Below are 17,359 nucleotides of genomic sequence, written 5' to 3'. Positions count from 1 at the left end.
GAACAAACCCTCACACCATGCACCAAAATAAACTCCAAATGGCTGAAAGACTTAAATATACGACAGGACACCATCAAACTCCTAGAAGAGAACATAGGCAAAACCCTCTCTGACATCAACATCATGAATATTTTCTCAGGTCAGTCTCCCAAAGCAATCGAAATTAGAGCAAAAATAAACCCATGGGACCTCATCAAACTGAAAAGCTTTTGCACAGCAAAGGAAACCAAATAGAAAACAAAAAGACAACTTACAGAATGGGAGAAAATAGTTTCAAATGATGCAACTGACAAGGGCTTAATCTCTAGAATATATAAACAACTTATACAACCCAACAGCAAAAAAGCCAATCAATCAATGGAAAAATGGGCAAAAGACCTGAATAGACATTTCTCCAAAGAAGATATACAGATGGCCAACAAACACATGAAAAAATGCTCAACATCGCTGGTTATTAGAGACATGCAAATCAAAACTACCATGAGATATCACCTCACACCAGTCAGAATGGCCATCATTAATAAGTCCACAAATAACAAGTGCTGGAGGGGTGTGGAGAAAAGGGAACCCTCCTGCACTGTTGGTGGGAATGTCAACTGGTACAGCCACTATGGAGAACAGTTTGGAGATTCCTTAGACATCTATCCATAGAACTTCCATATGACCCCGCAATCCCACTCTTGGGCATCTATCCGGACAAAACTCTACTTAAAAGAGACACGTGCACCCGCATGTTCATTGCAGCACTATTCACAATAGCCAAGACATGGAAACAACCCAAATGTCCATCGACAGATGATTGGATTCGGAAGAGGTGGTATATATACACAATGGAATACTACTCAGCCATAAAAAAGAATGACATCATGCCATTTGCAGCAACATGGATGGAGCTAGAGACTCTCATCCTGAGTGAAATGAGCCAGAAAGACAAAGACAAATACCATAGGATATCACTTATAACTGGAATCTAATATCCAGCACAAATGAACATCTCCTCAGAAAAGAAAATCATGGACTTGGAGAAGAGACTTGTGGCTGCCTGATGGGAGGGGGAGGAGTGGGAGGGATCGGGAGCTTGGGCTTATCAGACACAACTTAGAATAGATTTACAAGGAGATCCTGCTGAATAGCATTGAGAACTTTGTCTAGATACTCATGTTGCAACAGAAGAAAGGCTGGGGGAAAAATGTAATTATAATGTATACATGTAAGGATAACCTGACCCCCTTGCTGTACAGTGGGAAAATAAAAAAACAAAACAAACAAAAACAAAAACAAAAACAGTGGTCAAGGAAAGATTCCCTGATATGGTGATATGAGTATAACTCTTCTGGTAAAAGGACTGACATTCTTGACAGAGAGAGAAGCAAGTGCAAAGGCCCTCTTGTGTGAGTATACTTAACATCAAGCAACCCAGTGAAGATGGATAGGAGGGAAAAAAGTGGGGTTGTAGGACAGGGATGTGAAGTGGTAGTAAAGAGACAGGTGATACATACACAGTGTGTTATAATGTGGACTCTGACATTTCTCAGAGCTACAAACTTATTGGATGGTTTTGGGTAAAGTTTAACATGCCTTAACTTAGGTTTTAAAAGGGCTACTCTGGCTGCCATATATTAGGCATAAAAGATAGGAACAGGAGGATCAATTAGAAGGACTCACAGACTTCTAATATAGAGATAGTGATGACTTGGATTAAGAAACTGTTATCAATTGTTGCTAAATCAGTTTCTAGATCTAACATGAAGATAGGTCAGATAATATTTTCTGGGCATTTATATACATTTAGTCATTCAACAAATATATACTGGATGGCATATCCTGTTCTAGATGTTAGGGATGAAGCAGTGAACAAAAAGACAACAAAAGTGAGCACAAAGTAAAAACCTGGCACACAAATACCTTATGGGGGAAACAGATAATAAATGAAGATAAGTCACTAAAAATATACCACATGTTAGATAATGATATGTACTAAAAAGTAAAGCCAAGTAGATAAATGGTACTTTGTGCTAAGTCAACAGAATTTACTTAAGGATCAGACATGGGGATAAGAGAAAATGAGGAGTCAGGCCTATGTAACTGAAAGAATTGAGTTGCTGTTTATTAAGATAGCAATTGTTTCTGTAGTTTAATATCTATAGGTTTGGTGAACATTCTTACAAACATAGGTTTTCTTTCCTTTAGATATAACTTTAAGATCATTCTCCAGTTATGTTAAAACATATCAACATATTTTACTTAAAGTTTTACCAACTTATATTGGTATGGGAAATAAAAGACTATCAGTTTCCCTGGACTCTTTCCAGCAATGGATATTTTTATTTTACAAAACAAGACACAAAATAATATTTATGTATTAATGTATGTAATATGTAATAACATGAAAAAGTACCATTTTTTATTTCAAATTTTGGTCACAGATAATATTAAACCACATAAAAAGAGAACCCTCCTACACTGTTGGTGAGAATGTAAGCTGGTACAACCACTATGGAGAACAGTATGGAGAACAGTATGGAGGTACCTTAGAAAACTATACATAGAACTACCACATGACCCAGCAACCCCACTCTTGGGCATAAACCCAGACAAAACTTTCCTTAAAAAAGACACATGCACCCACATGTTCCTTGCAGCACTATTCACAAAAGCCAAGACATGGAAACAACCCAAATGGTCATAGACAGATTATTGGATTAGGAAGATGTGGTATATATACACAATGGAATACTACTCAGCCATAAACAGAACAAAATAATGCTATTTGCTGCAACATGGATGGAACTACAGACTCTCAGTCTGAGTGAAGTAAGTCAGAATGAGAAAGACAAATACCACATGATATGACTTATGTCTGGAAAGTGATATATGGCACAAATGACCTTTCCACAGAAGAGAAAATCATGGACTTGGAGAATAGACTTGTGATTGCCAAGGGGAGGGGGAGGGAGTGGGATGGATTGGGAGCTTGGGATTAATAGATGCAAACTATTGCTTTGGAATGGATTAGCAATGAGGTCCTACTGTATAGCACTGAGAACTGTCTAGTCACTTATGATGGAGCATGATAATGGGAGAAAAAAAAATGTATACATGTATGTGTGAATGGGTTACCTTGTTGTACAGTAGAAAAAAAATTATATTGGGGAAATAACAATAAAAAATTGAAAAATTAAAAAATAAATAAATAAATAAATACGTTGGAGTTCCTTTGTGACTCAGTGGTAACAAACCTGTCTAGTGAGGTTTGTGGATTCAATCCCTGCCCTCGCTCAGTTGGTTAAGAATCCAACATTGCCATGAACTGTGGTGTAGGTCACAGATGAGGCTTGGATCCCATGTTGCCGTGGCTATGGCCTAGGCTGGCAGCTGCAGATCTGATTCAACAGCTAGCCTGGGAAATTCCATATGCCTTATATATGGCCCTAAAAAGCAAATAAATAAATAATTATGTTTCTGCCAAATTTGTTTCACTTTTTATTACTTGTCTGTTATTAGCCTTTATCAAAATCTACTGGGATATTAATATTTATCTCCATCATTGGCAACTTCAGGAGGATAGAGAGCTATGTTTATAGTCTAGGTGTTTCACCCATTTTTTTAATTGAACAAGTATATTACATTTGTTTTTTTGTTTGTTTTTTTTTTTTATTTTTATTTTCCCACTGTACAGCAAGGGGGTCAGGTTATCCTTACATGTATACATTATAATTACATTTTTCCCCCAGCCTTTCTTCTGTTGCAACATGAGTATCTAGACAAAGTTCTCAATGCTATTCAGCAGGATCTCCTTGTAAATCTATTCTAAGTTGTGTCTGATAAGCCCAAGCTCCCGATCCCTCCCACTCCCTCCCCCTCCCATCAGGCAGCCACAAGTCTCTTCTCCAAGTCCATGATTTTCTTTTCTGAGGAGATGTTCATTTGTGCTGGATATTAGATTCCAGTTATAAGTGATATCCTATGGTATTTGTCTTTGTCTTTCTGGCTCATTTCACTCAGGATGAGAGTCTCTAGCTCCATCCATGTTGCTGCAAATGGCATGATGTCATTCTTTTTTATGGCTGAGTAGTATTCCATTGTGTATACTGAACAAGTATATTACATTTGTTTTGTAACCCAGTTACTTTATTTTCATTTGTTATTTATTTATTTATTTATTTATTTATTTATTTATTTATTTTGCTGCAAAGTTACCAAAATCTCTACAATACTACAGAGGCAATATTACACAGTAGCTGAGAATGTAACATTTAGAGCCAGATCTCCTAGCCTCTAATTCTGCTCTCCACCAAATGTGATACTCTGGGTACCTGCATAAATTTCCTTATGGTAATGGAGGCTAGTAACCGTGCCTTTAAAGGAATTAATAAAATAGAGTGTGAAAAATGGTACCTTTCCCATTGCTCAGGCCAAAAACATTGGGATCATCATTGAACCCTCTCTTTCATACACTGTATCAAGTAGAATTCTCTTAATTTTTACTTAAAAATATAGTTTCAATCTGACCATTTCTCGGTCTTGCTACCACCCTGATCCAAACCACACCCTCTCTCCCTAATTATTGCAGTAGCTCTGAACTAGTCTTTTTGTCTTTGACCTTGGCCCCCTGAGCTTATTTTCATCTCAGCAATCAGTAATTTTGTTAAAATCTAAGAGAGATGATGTTACTCCTCTGCCAAAATTCATTTAATGGGACTCTGTTTAATTCAAGATGAAAACCAAAATCTTTCTCTTGTCCCCAATCCTGATATGTTCCCACTTTCTCCATGACCACTCTAACAGGATGTTCTGCTACTCTCACCCAGCTCACTCCACACTGCCACACTGACCTCCTTGTCTGTGAACACCTCAGCGCCTTTGCACTTTCTGTACTCCTTACCCATGATGATATTCCCACAGAGGTTCACTTATCAATTTGGCTTTTTTCTCCAGTCTTACCCCAGGGAGGTCATTTTTAACAACCTGCAAATATCTTCCCTCTCCATACTTCTCATCTCCCTGCCCTCCATTATTTTTTTCTTTATTTACCACATCACCTTCTATTAAACAAGTGTTGTATTTGTTCTTTTCTTAACTCCATCACTGTCAACCTCATAAGATAAGGATTTTTGTTCATTGTGGTTCCTACTGTATCCTCAAGCTACAATAGTCTCTGATACACTACAGAACTCAACATATTAGTTTACTGAATGAAGGGTACCTGATACATAGTAGTTATTATGTAATTATTAGCTATCCATGTTAAAAGACACTATAAGTAATATTGTTACATGTAGTTAGTATGAGAAAAAAATCAGTATTTTAAAAAAATACACATTACTTTAAGACTTTTTATATTCAGGAATAGTATATGCAAAGTCACTATGGATAGAGATTTCTAGTTTCTAAGCTGAGGAACATTTTACGAATGTTGTGAAAGATAGTAGTGTTTATGGTAAGAGGAGTTTACAATCTTGCTAGTAGTAAAAGGAAAAGAGAAAGTTGTTATTATATAACAGAAGAATCCTTTTGTGTAATGTCAAGAGAAATGACAGTAAGAAAGATGAACATACCTACATTCCTAGCAATAAAAGGAAATTTAATATTGTATTATTTAGGAACAAAATTTTCCAAAATAAAATAGATACCATTTTTCTTCTTCTTTTAATTAACTCATCTACTAATGATCAATCTGTATTAAATTAAAAACAGTGATGAAGAGAACATGGCTCAAGGAAAATTTGGTCTAAATTCAGAAAAGTAAAAGAAATCATAAAAAGAAAGCCGGGAAAGGAGGGATCAAAGAGAGGATGGGAAAGACGGAGGGAAAAGAAAAGAGAAGGGGGGAAATTACATGTGATATAATTTAGAAGAGAAAAATGAGCAATTATGGTTGGGGCCTTGGTGAAGGAAAAAACAGTAAAAGATCTGAAAAGAGTTCATGAAATTGGTGGCATTTGGCAAGTCTTTCAAACAGAGCTTTCCTTTGCTATAGATTTGAAAGGACATTATGTCAACTATACTCTAATAAAATTAAATAAAAAATAAAAAACAACAGGAAAAAAGAACTCATTTATCAATTAAGAGAGTTTGATCTAGTGGAAACAGCATGATTTAGCAACTTGAATCCGTTAGTGATTACATGGCCTTTGAGATCATCCATCTGTCCAGTTCATCCATGTAGAAGTTGAGGATAATAACACTGACATGCTTGGATGGTTAAGAGGCCAAAGTAGACTGCAAATTTAAAGTAAGTGGCACAGTCCAGCAATATATTAGGGGCTAAAAAAATTTAAGTTCTTCTTCCACCATCATCCTTTGTGGTTAGGGAGAACATGTAGTCCAGTTTATCCAAGTTCTGCTGTCTTGGTTTAGTATTTCTCTTGGATTTTTCATTACAATGATGGGTTAGTTTAAGGTATACAGCAAAGTGATTACATATATATATATATATGTATATATATATATTCATTCTTTTTTAGGTTCTTTTCTCATATAGTTTATTACAAAATATTGAGTACAGTTCCCCTGTAGGTCCTTGTTATCTGTTTTAAATATAGTAGTGTGTATATGTTAATCCCAAACTCATAACTAATCCCTCTTCTCTCTATTTCACCTTTGGTAACCCTAAGTTTTTTTTCAAAGTCTGTTAGTCTGTGTTATAAATAAGTTCATTTGTGTCATTTATTTTATATTCCACATATAAGTGATATTACATGGTATTGGTCTTTCTCTTTCAGACTTACCTCACTTCGTATGATAAGCTCTATGTCCATCCATGTTGCTGCAAATGTCCATCATGTCATTCTTTTTATGGCTGAATAATATTCCATCGTATATATGTACCATATCTTCTTTATCCATTCCTCTGTTGGTGGACATTTAGGTTGCTGCCATGTCCTGGCTATTGTAAATAGTGCTGCAATGAACATTGGGGTGCATGTATCTTTTAGAGTTATGGTTTTGTTAAGAGTGGGATTCCTGGATCATATAATAGCTCTATTTTTAGTTTTTAAAGGAAACTCTATACTGTTCTCCTTAGTGGTTGTACCAGTTTACATTCCCACCAATAGTGTAAGAGAGTTGTTTCCTTTTCTCTACAGTATTGTTTGTAGACTTTTTGATGATAATGGTCATTCTGACTGGCGTAAGGTGTGATATGTATCATTGTAATTTTGCTTTTCATTTCTATAATAATTAGTGATGCTGAACATCTTTTCATATGCTTTTTTGTCATCTGTCTGCCTTCTTTGGAGAAATGTCTATTTAGATCTTCTGACATTTTTTTATTGGGTTGGTTGTTTTTTGTTTTTTTTGTTTTTTGTTTTTTTAATGTAGAGCTTCATGAGTTATTTGTGTATTTTAGAGATTAATTCCTTGTTGGTTGCTTCATTTACAAATGTTTTTTCCCCATCCTGTTTTACTGGGATGCAGTAAAAACAATTCTAAAAGTGAAGTTTATAGCAATACGGTCTTAGCTTAGGAAACAAGAATCTCAAACAAATCTAACCTAACACTTAGAGCATCTAGAGAAAGAAGAACAAATAAAACCCAAAGTTAGTAGAAGGAAAGAAATCATGAAGATCAGAGCATAAGTGAAATAGAGACAAAGGAAACAATAGAGTAGATCAATGAAACCAAAAGCTGGTTCTTTGAAGAGCTAAACAAAATTGATAAGCCTTTATGGGGACTCATCAAGAGAAAAAGGGAGAGTGCTCAAATCAATAAAATTAAAAAGGAAAAAGGAAAAATTACAACTAACACCACAGAAATACAAAGTATCATAAGAGATTACTACAAGCAACTATATGCCAATGAAATGGACAATGAAGAAATGAACAAATTCTTATAAAGGTACAACCTTCCAAGACTGAACCAAGAAGAAATACAAAATATAGGTAGATCAGGCACAAGTACTGAAAAGACACTGTGATTGAAAAAACCTCAACAGAAGTCCAAGACCAGATGACTCTGAAACATTCAGGGAAGAGTTAACACCAATCCTTCTAAAACTCTTCCAGAAAATTACAGAAGGCAAGCACTCCTAGACTCATTCTACGAGGTCAGCCTTACCCTGAAACCAAAGTGAGGCAAAGATTCCCACACACACACAAACAAAATATAGGCCAATATCGCTAGTTTTTTTTTTAATTTAAAGAAATATTTATATCACCTGGAATATGAATTTTGTGAAATGTGGAAATGTGTCAACAGTTTTTGGTTGTGCTTACAACCACATGGATATTTCCTGTTTTATATTCTTTTACAGTGATTATAGCTTGTTCATTATTTATGTAAATTCTTGTATGTGATTTATAATTCAGTGTCTTACCCTTTTTGATTATTACAGTGGTAGTGTATTTCAATATTATCTCTTCTTTTTTGCTGTTATGGTTTCATTTCAATCTCCTAATATTTTTAAAAAATTTTCTTGTAATGTTTGTTTGCATTTCTTCTATTATTTATCACACTTCTCACATTCTATAGTCAAAGTCACATTTATAAAACTGAAAGTTTTAAGAAAATAAATGATCCAGATCAATAGTTTTTTTTTTAAATTAAGCCACTAAATGCTTAAAGTTTATTTTACAATGGCAAAATTCTATTGAATTCTTATAAATACTTTTATTTTCATGTTCAAAAGAGGTGACGTGTCCAATGGTGTTTGCAGGATTTTAATTTTATTTTCAAAGAGTTTACATACATTAACAGAGATGCATTTAATTCTTATGAAAGGTACTGTAGTTTTGACATTAATCCAATCATAGGCAAACTTCTGTTTTATTACTTTTTTGGCTTATTTATTGAATGAATAGGTCATAGGAAAATTATACTTGGTTAAAACATGGGTAAACACGAAAAAAAGAGAGGTTAATATATTTAAAGGGAGAGAAAAGGAAGAAGGATATAAATAGATATAATGTTCTCTTTCTCTTTTCTAGCCCTAGGAAAAGATAAGGATTACATGGATGAATCAGAACATGCTAATTATGACCGATCTCGCCTCATTAAAGACTTTGTTCCCAAAAATAATTCTGAATCCAAGACAAGATTGCCTAAGGTAATGCAAACTAAACAGTTAATAAGTAATTGGAAGACACTTAACTTCCAAATCCATTCAGGTTTTTTTGAATTTTAATCTGTATTTTGCTGGAGAGAAAGAGCGAGGTCACACAGGTTTATATATTTCTTTAAGGACTCAAAATTGAAAAGTTATATGTAAACATCATATTCATTTATATTATCAAATGTACTTTTACAATATGAAACATAAAATTATTCAGTAATATTTTCTTTATTCATGTTTCTTGGTTTTTGAAAGGCACCTGGGTTTAATGAGAACATGGATTTTAGTATCAGATGGACCAAGATTTGAATTTTAGATCCACTACTTATAGTTGTGATAACTTGGCAAGTTAATAAGCTCACTAAGCTTTGTTTTCATCATCTATAAAATTAGAATTATATCATCTACTTGTCTGCATTCTTTGTCTTCCAGTTTCATTGAGATATAATTGACATAGAGTACTTTATAAGCTTAAGGTGTACAACATAATGATTTGACTTACATATATTGTGAAATGATTATCAGAAAAAAAATTTTTTTGGTCTTTTTTAGGGCTACACCCGCAGCATATGAATGTTCCAGGCTAGGGGCCTAATCAGAGCTACAGCTGCTGGCCTATGCCAGAGCCACAGTAACGCCAGATCGACCTACACCACAGCTCACGGCAATGCTGGATCCTCAATCCACTGAGCAAGGCCAGGGATGGAACCTGCAACCTCATGGTTCCTAGTCAGATTTGTTTCCACTGTGCCACAACGGGAACTCCAGAACAAATTTAACGAACATCCGTCATCTCATGTAGATAGAAAATCAAAGAAACAGAAATATATATATATATATTTTTTTTATTTATTTCCTTATAATAAGAACCCTTAGGATTTACATTCATATACAGCATATAACAGTGTTGATTATATTTATCATGTTGTACCTTACATCCCTAGTCTTATTTATCTTATAGCTGGAAATACGTACATTAAAACTGCCTTCATCCAATTCCTCTTCACCCTGCTCCCCAACCCTGTTAATCACAAATCTGATCCCTTTTTCTATGAGTTTATTTTTGAAGTATAACTGACCTACAACACTATGTTGGTTTCTGTTACACAACATAGTGATTTGGTATTTCTATATGTTTCAAAATGATCACCATGATAAGTCAAGTTATGATATGTTACTAGATAAAGATACTACATAGATACTGACTATATTCCCCATACTGTATATGTCTTACTCATGACTCATTTGTTGTGCACCTAGAAGTTTATACCTGTTAATCTCCCACACCTATTTCTTTCTTTCCCTCATTCTCTACCCCTCTGGAAACCACCTATTTGTTATCTCTATAACTCTGGTATTCATTTGTTTTGTTTTTTAGATTTCACTTATAAGTGAAATCATACAGTATTTGTCTTTCTCTGTCTGACTTATTTTACTGAGCATAATACCCTCTAGGTCCATCCATGCTGTTACAAATGGCAAGGTTTCATTCTTTTTTAAGGCTGAATGATATTCCATTGTACTTATACATGTATCTCCCATGTTCTTTATCCATTCATCTATTGACAAGTACAAGTACTTACTTGCTTCCATATTTTAGCTATTGTAAATAAGGATGCAATGAATGTAGGGATGCATTTATATTCTTAATTAGTGTTTTTGTTTTCTTCAGGTAAATACCCAGGAGTGGTATTGCTGGATTATATGGTAGTTATTTTTTAATTTTTTGAGGAATTTCCATACTGTTTTCCACAATTGATTCACCAATTTACATTCCCATCTGCTGTGCCCAAGGGTTCCCTTTTCTACACATCCTTGCCAACACTTGTCATTCTTCGGGTTTTTTGTTTTTATTTTTTTTTTAATTTTTATTGATTTTAAAAATTTTTTTATCATTTATTTACATATTTTTTTCTAGTGTTCAGCATGGTGACCCAGTTACACATACATGTATACATTCTTTTTTCTCACGTTATCATGCTCCATCATAAGTGACTAGACAGAGTTCCCAGTGCTACACAGCAGGATCCCATTGCTGATCCATCTCTGAAGGCAACATTCTGTATCTATTTACCACAAGCTCCCAGTCCCTCCCAGTCCCTCCCAGTCCCTCCCCCTCCCCCTTGGCAACCACAAGTCTATTCTCCAAGTCCACGAGTTTCTTTTCTGTGGAAAGGTTTCTTTGTGCCGTGTATTAATTCCAGATATAACTGATATCATATGGTATTTGTCTTTCTCGTTCTGACTTACTTCACTCAGTATGAGAGTCTCTAGTTCCATCCATGTTGTTGCAAATGGCATTATTTTGTTCTTTTTTATAGCCTAGTAGTATTCTATTGTGTATATATACCAAATCTTCCTAATCCAATCATCTGTCGATGGACATTTGGGTTGATTCCATGTCTTGGCTATTGTGATTAGTGCTGCAATGAACATGCGGATGCATGTGTCTTTTTAAAGTAGAGTTTTGTCTGGATTTATGCCCAAGAGTGGGGTTGCTGGGTCATGTGGTAGTTCTATGTATAGTTTTCTAAGGTACCTCCATACTGTTCTCCATAGTGGTTGTACCAGCTTACATTCCCACTAACAGTGCAGGAGGGTTCCCTTTTCTCCACACCCCCTCCAGCATCTGTTATTTGTGGACTTATGAGTGATGGCCATTCTGACTGGTATGAGGTGGTATCTCATGGTAGTTTTGATTTGCATTTCTCTAATAATCAATGCTGTTGAGCATTGTTTCAAGTGCTTGTTGGCCATCTGTATCTCTTCCTTGGAGAAATGTCTATTCAGGTACTTTGCCCATCTTTCAATTGGGTTGTTGGCTTTTTTGCTGTTGAGTTGTATAAGTTGCTTGTGTATTTTAGACTTTTCTACACGTCCTTGCCAACACTTGTTATTCTTTGGGTTTTTTAAATAATTTCCATATAGCTTTTATTTTCATCTTTAGGTTTAAAAAGGATTTTGTCTTTTTATTTTTTATTTTATTTTATTTTTTTGTCTTTTGTCTTTTTGTTGTTGTTGCTATTTCTTGGGCCGCTCCCACGGCATATGGAGGTTCCCAGGCTAGGGGTCTAATCGGAGCTGTAGCCGCCGGCCTACGCCAGGGCCACAGCAACGCGGGATCCAAGCCGCGTCTGCAACCTACACCGCAGCTGACGGCAACGCCGGATCGTTAACCCACTGAGCAAGGGCAGGGACCGAACCCGCAACCTCATGGTTCCTAGTTGGATTCGTTAACCACTGCGCCACGACGGGAACTCCCAGGATTTTGTCTTTTTAATAATAGCCATTCTAATAGGTGTGAGGTGATGTCTCATTGTGGTTTTGTTGCATTTCCCTAATTATTAGCGATATTGAATATCTTTTCATGTGCCTGTTGGCAATCAGTATATATTCCTTGGAAAAATGTCTGTTCAGATTCTCTTCCCATTTTAGTTGGATTATTTGGGTTTTTGATCTTAAATTATATGAGCTCTTTCTATATTTTGGATATTACTGCCTTATTGACAATATTGTTTACAAATACCGTTTCTTATTCAGTAGATGGACTTTTATTGTTGATAGTTTCCTTTGCTGTGCAAAAGCTTTTTAATTTAATATAGTCCCATTTTTTTGTTTTTGTTTCTGTTTCCCCTGCCTGAGGAGATATATACAAAAGATATTGCTAAGAGTGATGTAGAAGAGTCTGTTGCCTATATTTTCTCCTAGAATTTCATGGTTTCAGTTCTCGCATTTAAATATTTAACCATTTTCAATTTATTTTTGTGCATGGTGTGAGCATGTAGCCTGATTTTATTTTTTTTGCATGTGCCTGTTCAGCTTTCCAACATCATTTATCGAAGAGGCTGTTGGCTGTTTTTCCCCATTTTGTATTCTTGCCTCCTTTTCACAGATTAATTGCCCCTATAAATGTTGGTTAATTTCTGGGCACTCTATTCTGTTCCATTGAACTGTCTGTCTGTTTTCGTGCCAGTACAAAAACATAATAAAGACTATATAGAACAAGCCTTGATTACCGTGGCTTTGTAGTGTAGTTTGAAATCAGGGAATGTGATATGTCCAGCTTTTTTCTGCCTCAAGGTTGTTTTAGTTATTCATGGTCTTTTGTGTTTCCATGCAAATCATAGAGTTATTTATTCTAGTTCTGTGAAAAATACCATTGGTATTTTAATAGGGAATGTATTGAATCTGTAGATTGCCTTAGGTGGTATGGTCATCTTAACAATATTAATTTTTCCAATCCACGAGCATGGTATATCTTTCTATCTGCTTGTGTGGTATTCAACTACTTTCATCAGTGTCTTAATGAATTTCTGAGTATTAGTCTCTTATCTCTTTAGTTAGATTTAGCCCTAAGTATTTTATTCTTTTTGATGCAGTAGTAAATGGGATTGTTACCTTAATTTCTCTCTCTGATAGTTCATTGTTAGTGAATATAAATACAACAAATTTCCTGTATATTGACTTTGTATCCTTCAACTCTACAATATTTATTGATGAGTTTCAGTAATTTTTGGTGGTATCTTTAGGGGTTTCTTTGCATAGTATTGTATCAAAGGCAAACAGATTACGATTTTTTTCTTCTTCCTTTCCAATTGCATTTTTCTTGTCTTATTGGTATGGTTAGGGCTTGCAATACTATGTTTAATAAAAATATTGGGAGTGGGCAGCCTTGTCTTGTCCTTGATTTTAGAGGAAATGTTTTCAGCTTTTTACTGTTGAGTACGATCTTAGCTGTTGAGTATATATCTTGCTATATATAGCCTTTATTATGTTGAAGTATATTCCCTCTATACTTGTTTTGTTGGGAATTTTTAATCATAAAATGGATGTTGAATTTTGTCAAAAGCTTCTTCTGCATCCCTTGAAATAATTGTATTGTTTTCATTTTCATTTTCTTAGTTGTATATCACATTGATTAATTTTCAGATACTGAACCATCTCTGCATCCCTGGACTAAGTGTCATTTGATCATGGTGTATAATCCTTTTTAATTATTGTTGAATTCTCTGATGACTACCTGATATAGCTATCTGAAAATATCTGAAGCCTAGTAAAAGCTGACTATGGAAGGTTTTTATAACAATTTGGAAGTTGAGAATAGTCTATTGAAACTATAATTAATCAACAAATGAATAACTGGCCTAGAGTTCAGTTTTTAAAAATCCCTGGCTACTGCAATCCCACTATCCCTCCAAACAAGTTTGTAGATTCTTCAAAGCATCCAAATATGGTCATCCAGCACCAAGTACCATCCTCTTTTGATGCTTTCCAAGATAAATTTTGAGTCAGTACAAGCTTTCAAGAAAAGCTTTTTTAAAACAACTTTTAAAAAAATTGTTTCTGGAGTTCCCTTGGGGTGCAGCAGGTGAAGGATCCAGAATTGTCACTGTAGCATCTCAGGTCGTTGTGACACAGGATTGATTCCTGGCCTGGGATCTTCCACATGGCAATGGGTGTGACCAAAAATAAGAAAAAGAAAATGAAAAATTGTGTTTTCTATTGATTAAAGCAGGAATGCCTTTGTAAAAGAAATTTGAATATTAAGTGTATTTTAACACAAGGGATGAGTTAGCTTTTAGTTGTCACTGCATAGCTTATAATCATTTCCTTGAAAATACCCTTTTTTTATGGTTTAGTTTGGTTTGGTTTGACCTGGATTAATTTTGTAAATCTCTTCCTTAGTCACCCTCAGTGTGTTAGTGAAGAAGAAAGATGACACAATTTAAATATTACTATTATAATGATTCCAAATTATAATAAGTAGTTGCAGAAATAAATGCTTGTGCCACATTTATTCATTCCACATTGATTCTGTTTTGGGGGCAGTTATCGTTTTGTGCTAGCAATTCTTAGATTATCTTCACAAATCAGGGGTTTGTCCATTTATGTTTACTTCATCTGCCTCTGTATGTGTCTGATTGCCACAGTGGATGTTTGAGAGTCTCTACTATCTGTAAAGTACTGTTCCCAGAGATCTGAGCCTGAGAGAGTTTATAAGAGAAGTTGAGAGAAAGCAGTTGTTCCTTAAGGAGTGTGTAGCACCAATGAATGGGAAGACAAACACAATATGCTTCAAATAATTAGAAAATGAACTTAAATTAAATAAAATTTGTATTATCTGCTTCTCTAGAAGTTAGCACCTGCCATCACTGATACTCGCCACTTTATAGCTGCTCAACAGTAGCCATTTCCTAAATCTCATGTTGACTAGACTTGAACTTTAAAATATTAAAGTTAAGGAGTTCCCGTCGTGGCTCAGTGGTTAACGAATCCGACTAGGAACGATAAGGTTGCAGGTTTGATCCCTGGCATTGCTCAGTGGGTTAAGGATCCAGTGTTGCCACGAGCTGTGGTGTAGGTTGCAGACGCAGCTCAGATCCCACGTTGCTGTGACTGTGGCATAGGCTGGCAGCTATAGCTCTGATTAGACCCCTAGCCTGGGAACCTCCATATGCCTTGGGAAGCAGCCCTAGAAAAGGCAAAAAGACAAAAATTAATTAATTAATTAATTAATTAAATATTAAAGTTAAAAAGAAATAGACAAACCTGCATGCATGTTTTGTTTTTGACATAAAAATAAGAGAATGATGTGTGGTGATGGTTAACATACTACAGTTTTCAATCCAAGAGATCCCAGTATTACATCCTATTATTCCTATGCCACTTATACTCAAACTCGAAAATATAATGTATGGAGTTCCCTTCATGGCACAGTGGAAACGAATCTGACTAGGAACCATGAGGTTGCGTGTTCTGTCCCTGGCCTTGCTCAGTAGGTTAAGGATCCGGCATCGCCATGAGCTGTAGTGTAGGTCGCAGACGCAGCTCAGATCTGGCATGGCTGTGGCTGTGGTGTAGGCTGGTGGCTACAACTCCGATTAGACCACTAGCCTGGGAACCTCCATATGCCACGGGTGTGGCCCTAAAAAAAGACAAAAATAAATAAATAAATAAAAATAAAAACATTTAAAAAAAGAAAATATAATGCATCACATATGTTTGTATATTCATTCTTCTAGCTTCTATCTAAATATGTCCACTTTTATCCATTTCATAAGTTATGTACAGCCCAAATCCCATTAGAACAAATTGTTCCATTGCAATAAGAGAAAAAAAAAAAAGATGTTTAAAAGTCCTTTAGTTAGACAACTTGCTTAAAAAGCTTGTCTGCAAATGAAGGGCAAAATAATCTTCTTAGGTATATTCTTTGTGTACATTACAGAGAACTTCAGCAAAGTAATGACCTATATTTCTATCATTTGACCTACTCTTTGCGTAACCTTCAGTTTGTAGTTTTGTTGACTTTCCTCTTATTCCATCCCATCATTAAATGATAGTATATACATGTGTATGTGTATATGTGTATTTTTAAGTTTGATTTTATGAAATTGACAATATTCATTCACTTGTGACCTACAATATAGCAACTTTTATGTGGTTTAAATTAGCATATATAGGTATGTAATTGTGTTGCTAAAGATCTATGCCTCACACATTATTTGCCTGGGTAATTGTACTGATTGCAACCTGTCTCATGCATGTTATCCAATGTAACTGATATTTTATTTGTACACAAAAGTTACTCATTTGCAAAGGTACCATTTTAGAAATTACAAAGCAAGTTTTTAAAGAGTCAATAGGAAGGGGGCACAGTCTCACAGAGGAAAATGACTCCTAGTGTAAACTACATTGTCAGTATTGGATTACAGAAAAACAAATAGAGCTTTCTAATAAGATTTGCCATCAGCTATAAACCAGGTTCTTAGTAAATAGCTCCAAATCTTCCAACGTGGTACACTGCATTGAATTTTAGAGGAAACTCTGTTGAGTTTATCAACTTTAAAAAAGAAAAATTTAGAAATCCCTCTAGTTAGATGGTCATTTAGTTTATTGGTCATTGTGTAGATAGACCTTATGTCTGCTTGAGAATTTGATTTTTCAACTATTGTGCAAACATTACTTGAATGATCTTGAGTCAGTAAGGCGAAATTTATTTGATCTTATATCCACTGCTTATGATAATTTTTTAAGCCAGGTATATTTGTAACTCACTATAGTTTGCTCTAAAATTAATCTTCAGAACAATGAATTGTATCATTAGAATATTTTGCTTCAAATCATGTAATTTACCCTGTTTCTTTATACTAAAATTCTTTAATATTTTAGAGGTTAATTTCACCTATGATACTGATATTTAATATGACGAAGTGATATTGATAAATTACTAAGACATTTAAAATTTCATTTGGAACCCACTATGAGCAGAACTGGGCTTTTGATACCATTAAATCAATGCAAAATTTG

At 34.9% G+C, this 17,359-nt stretch overlaps 1 protein-coding gene across 2 annotated transcripts in view; it reads left to right on the top strand.

Moving 5' to 3' along the window:
- The window catches only part of ANO3 (anoctamin 3), a 209,754-nt gene that overhangs the window by 24,714 nt on the left and 167,681 nt on the right, over positions 1-17,359 (top strand). For both annotated transcript variants that reach the window (XM_047776120.1, XM_047776121.1), the window contains exon 3: positions 8,928-9,046. In XM_047776120.1, the coding sequence (XP_047632076.1) occupies positions 8,928-9,046 (119 nt within the window). The remainder of the gene's footprint in view (positions 1-8,927; positions 9,047-17,359) is intronic.

Source organism: Phacochoerus africanus, chromosome 4, assembly GCF_016906955.1.
Source record: "Phacochoerus africanus isolate WHEZ1 chromosome 4, ROS_Pafr_v1, whole genome shotgun sequence".
In the NCBI taxonomy this organism is placed as follows: Eukaryota; Metazoa; Chordata; class Mammalia; order Artiodactyla; family Suidae; genus Phacochoerus; species Phacochoerus africanus.
Note: the sequence above shows the minus strand (reverse complement) of the source record. Positions and strands in the feature narration are given on the sequence as shown.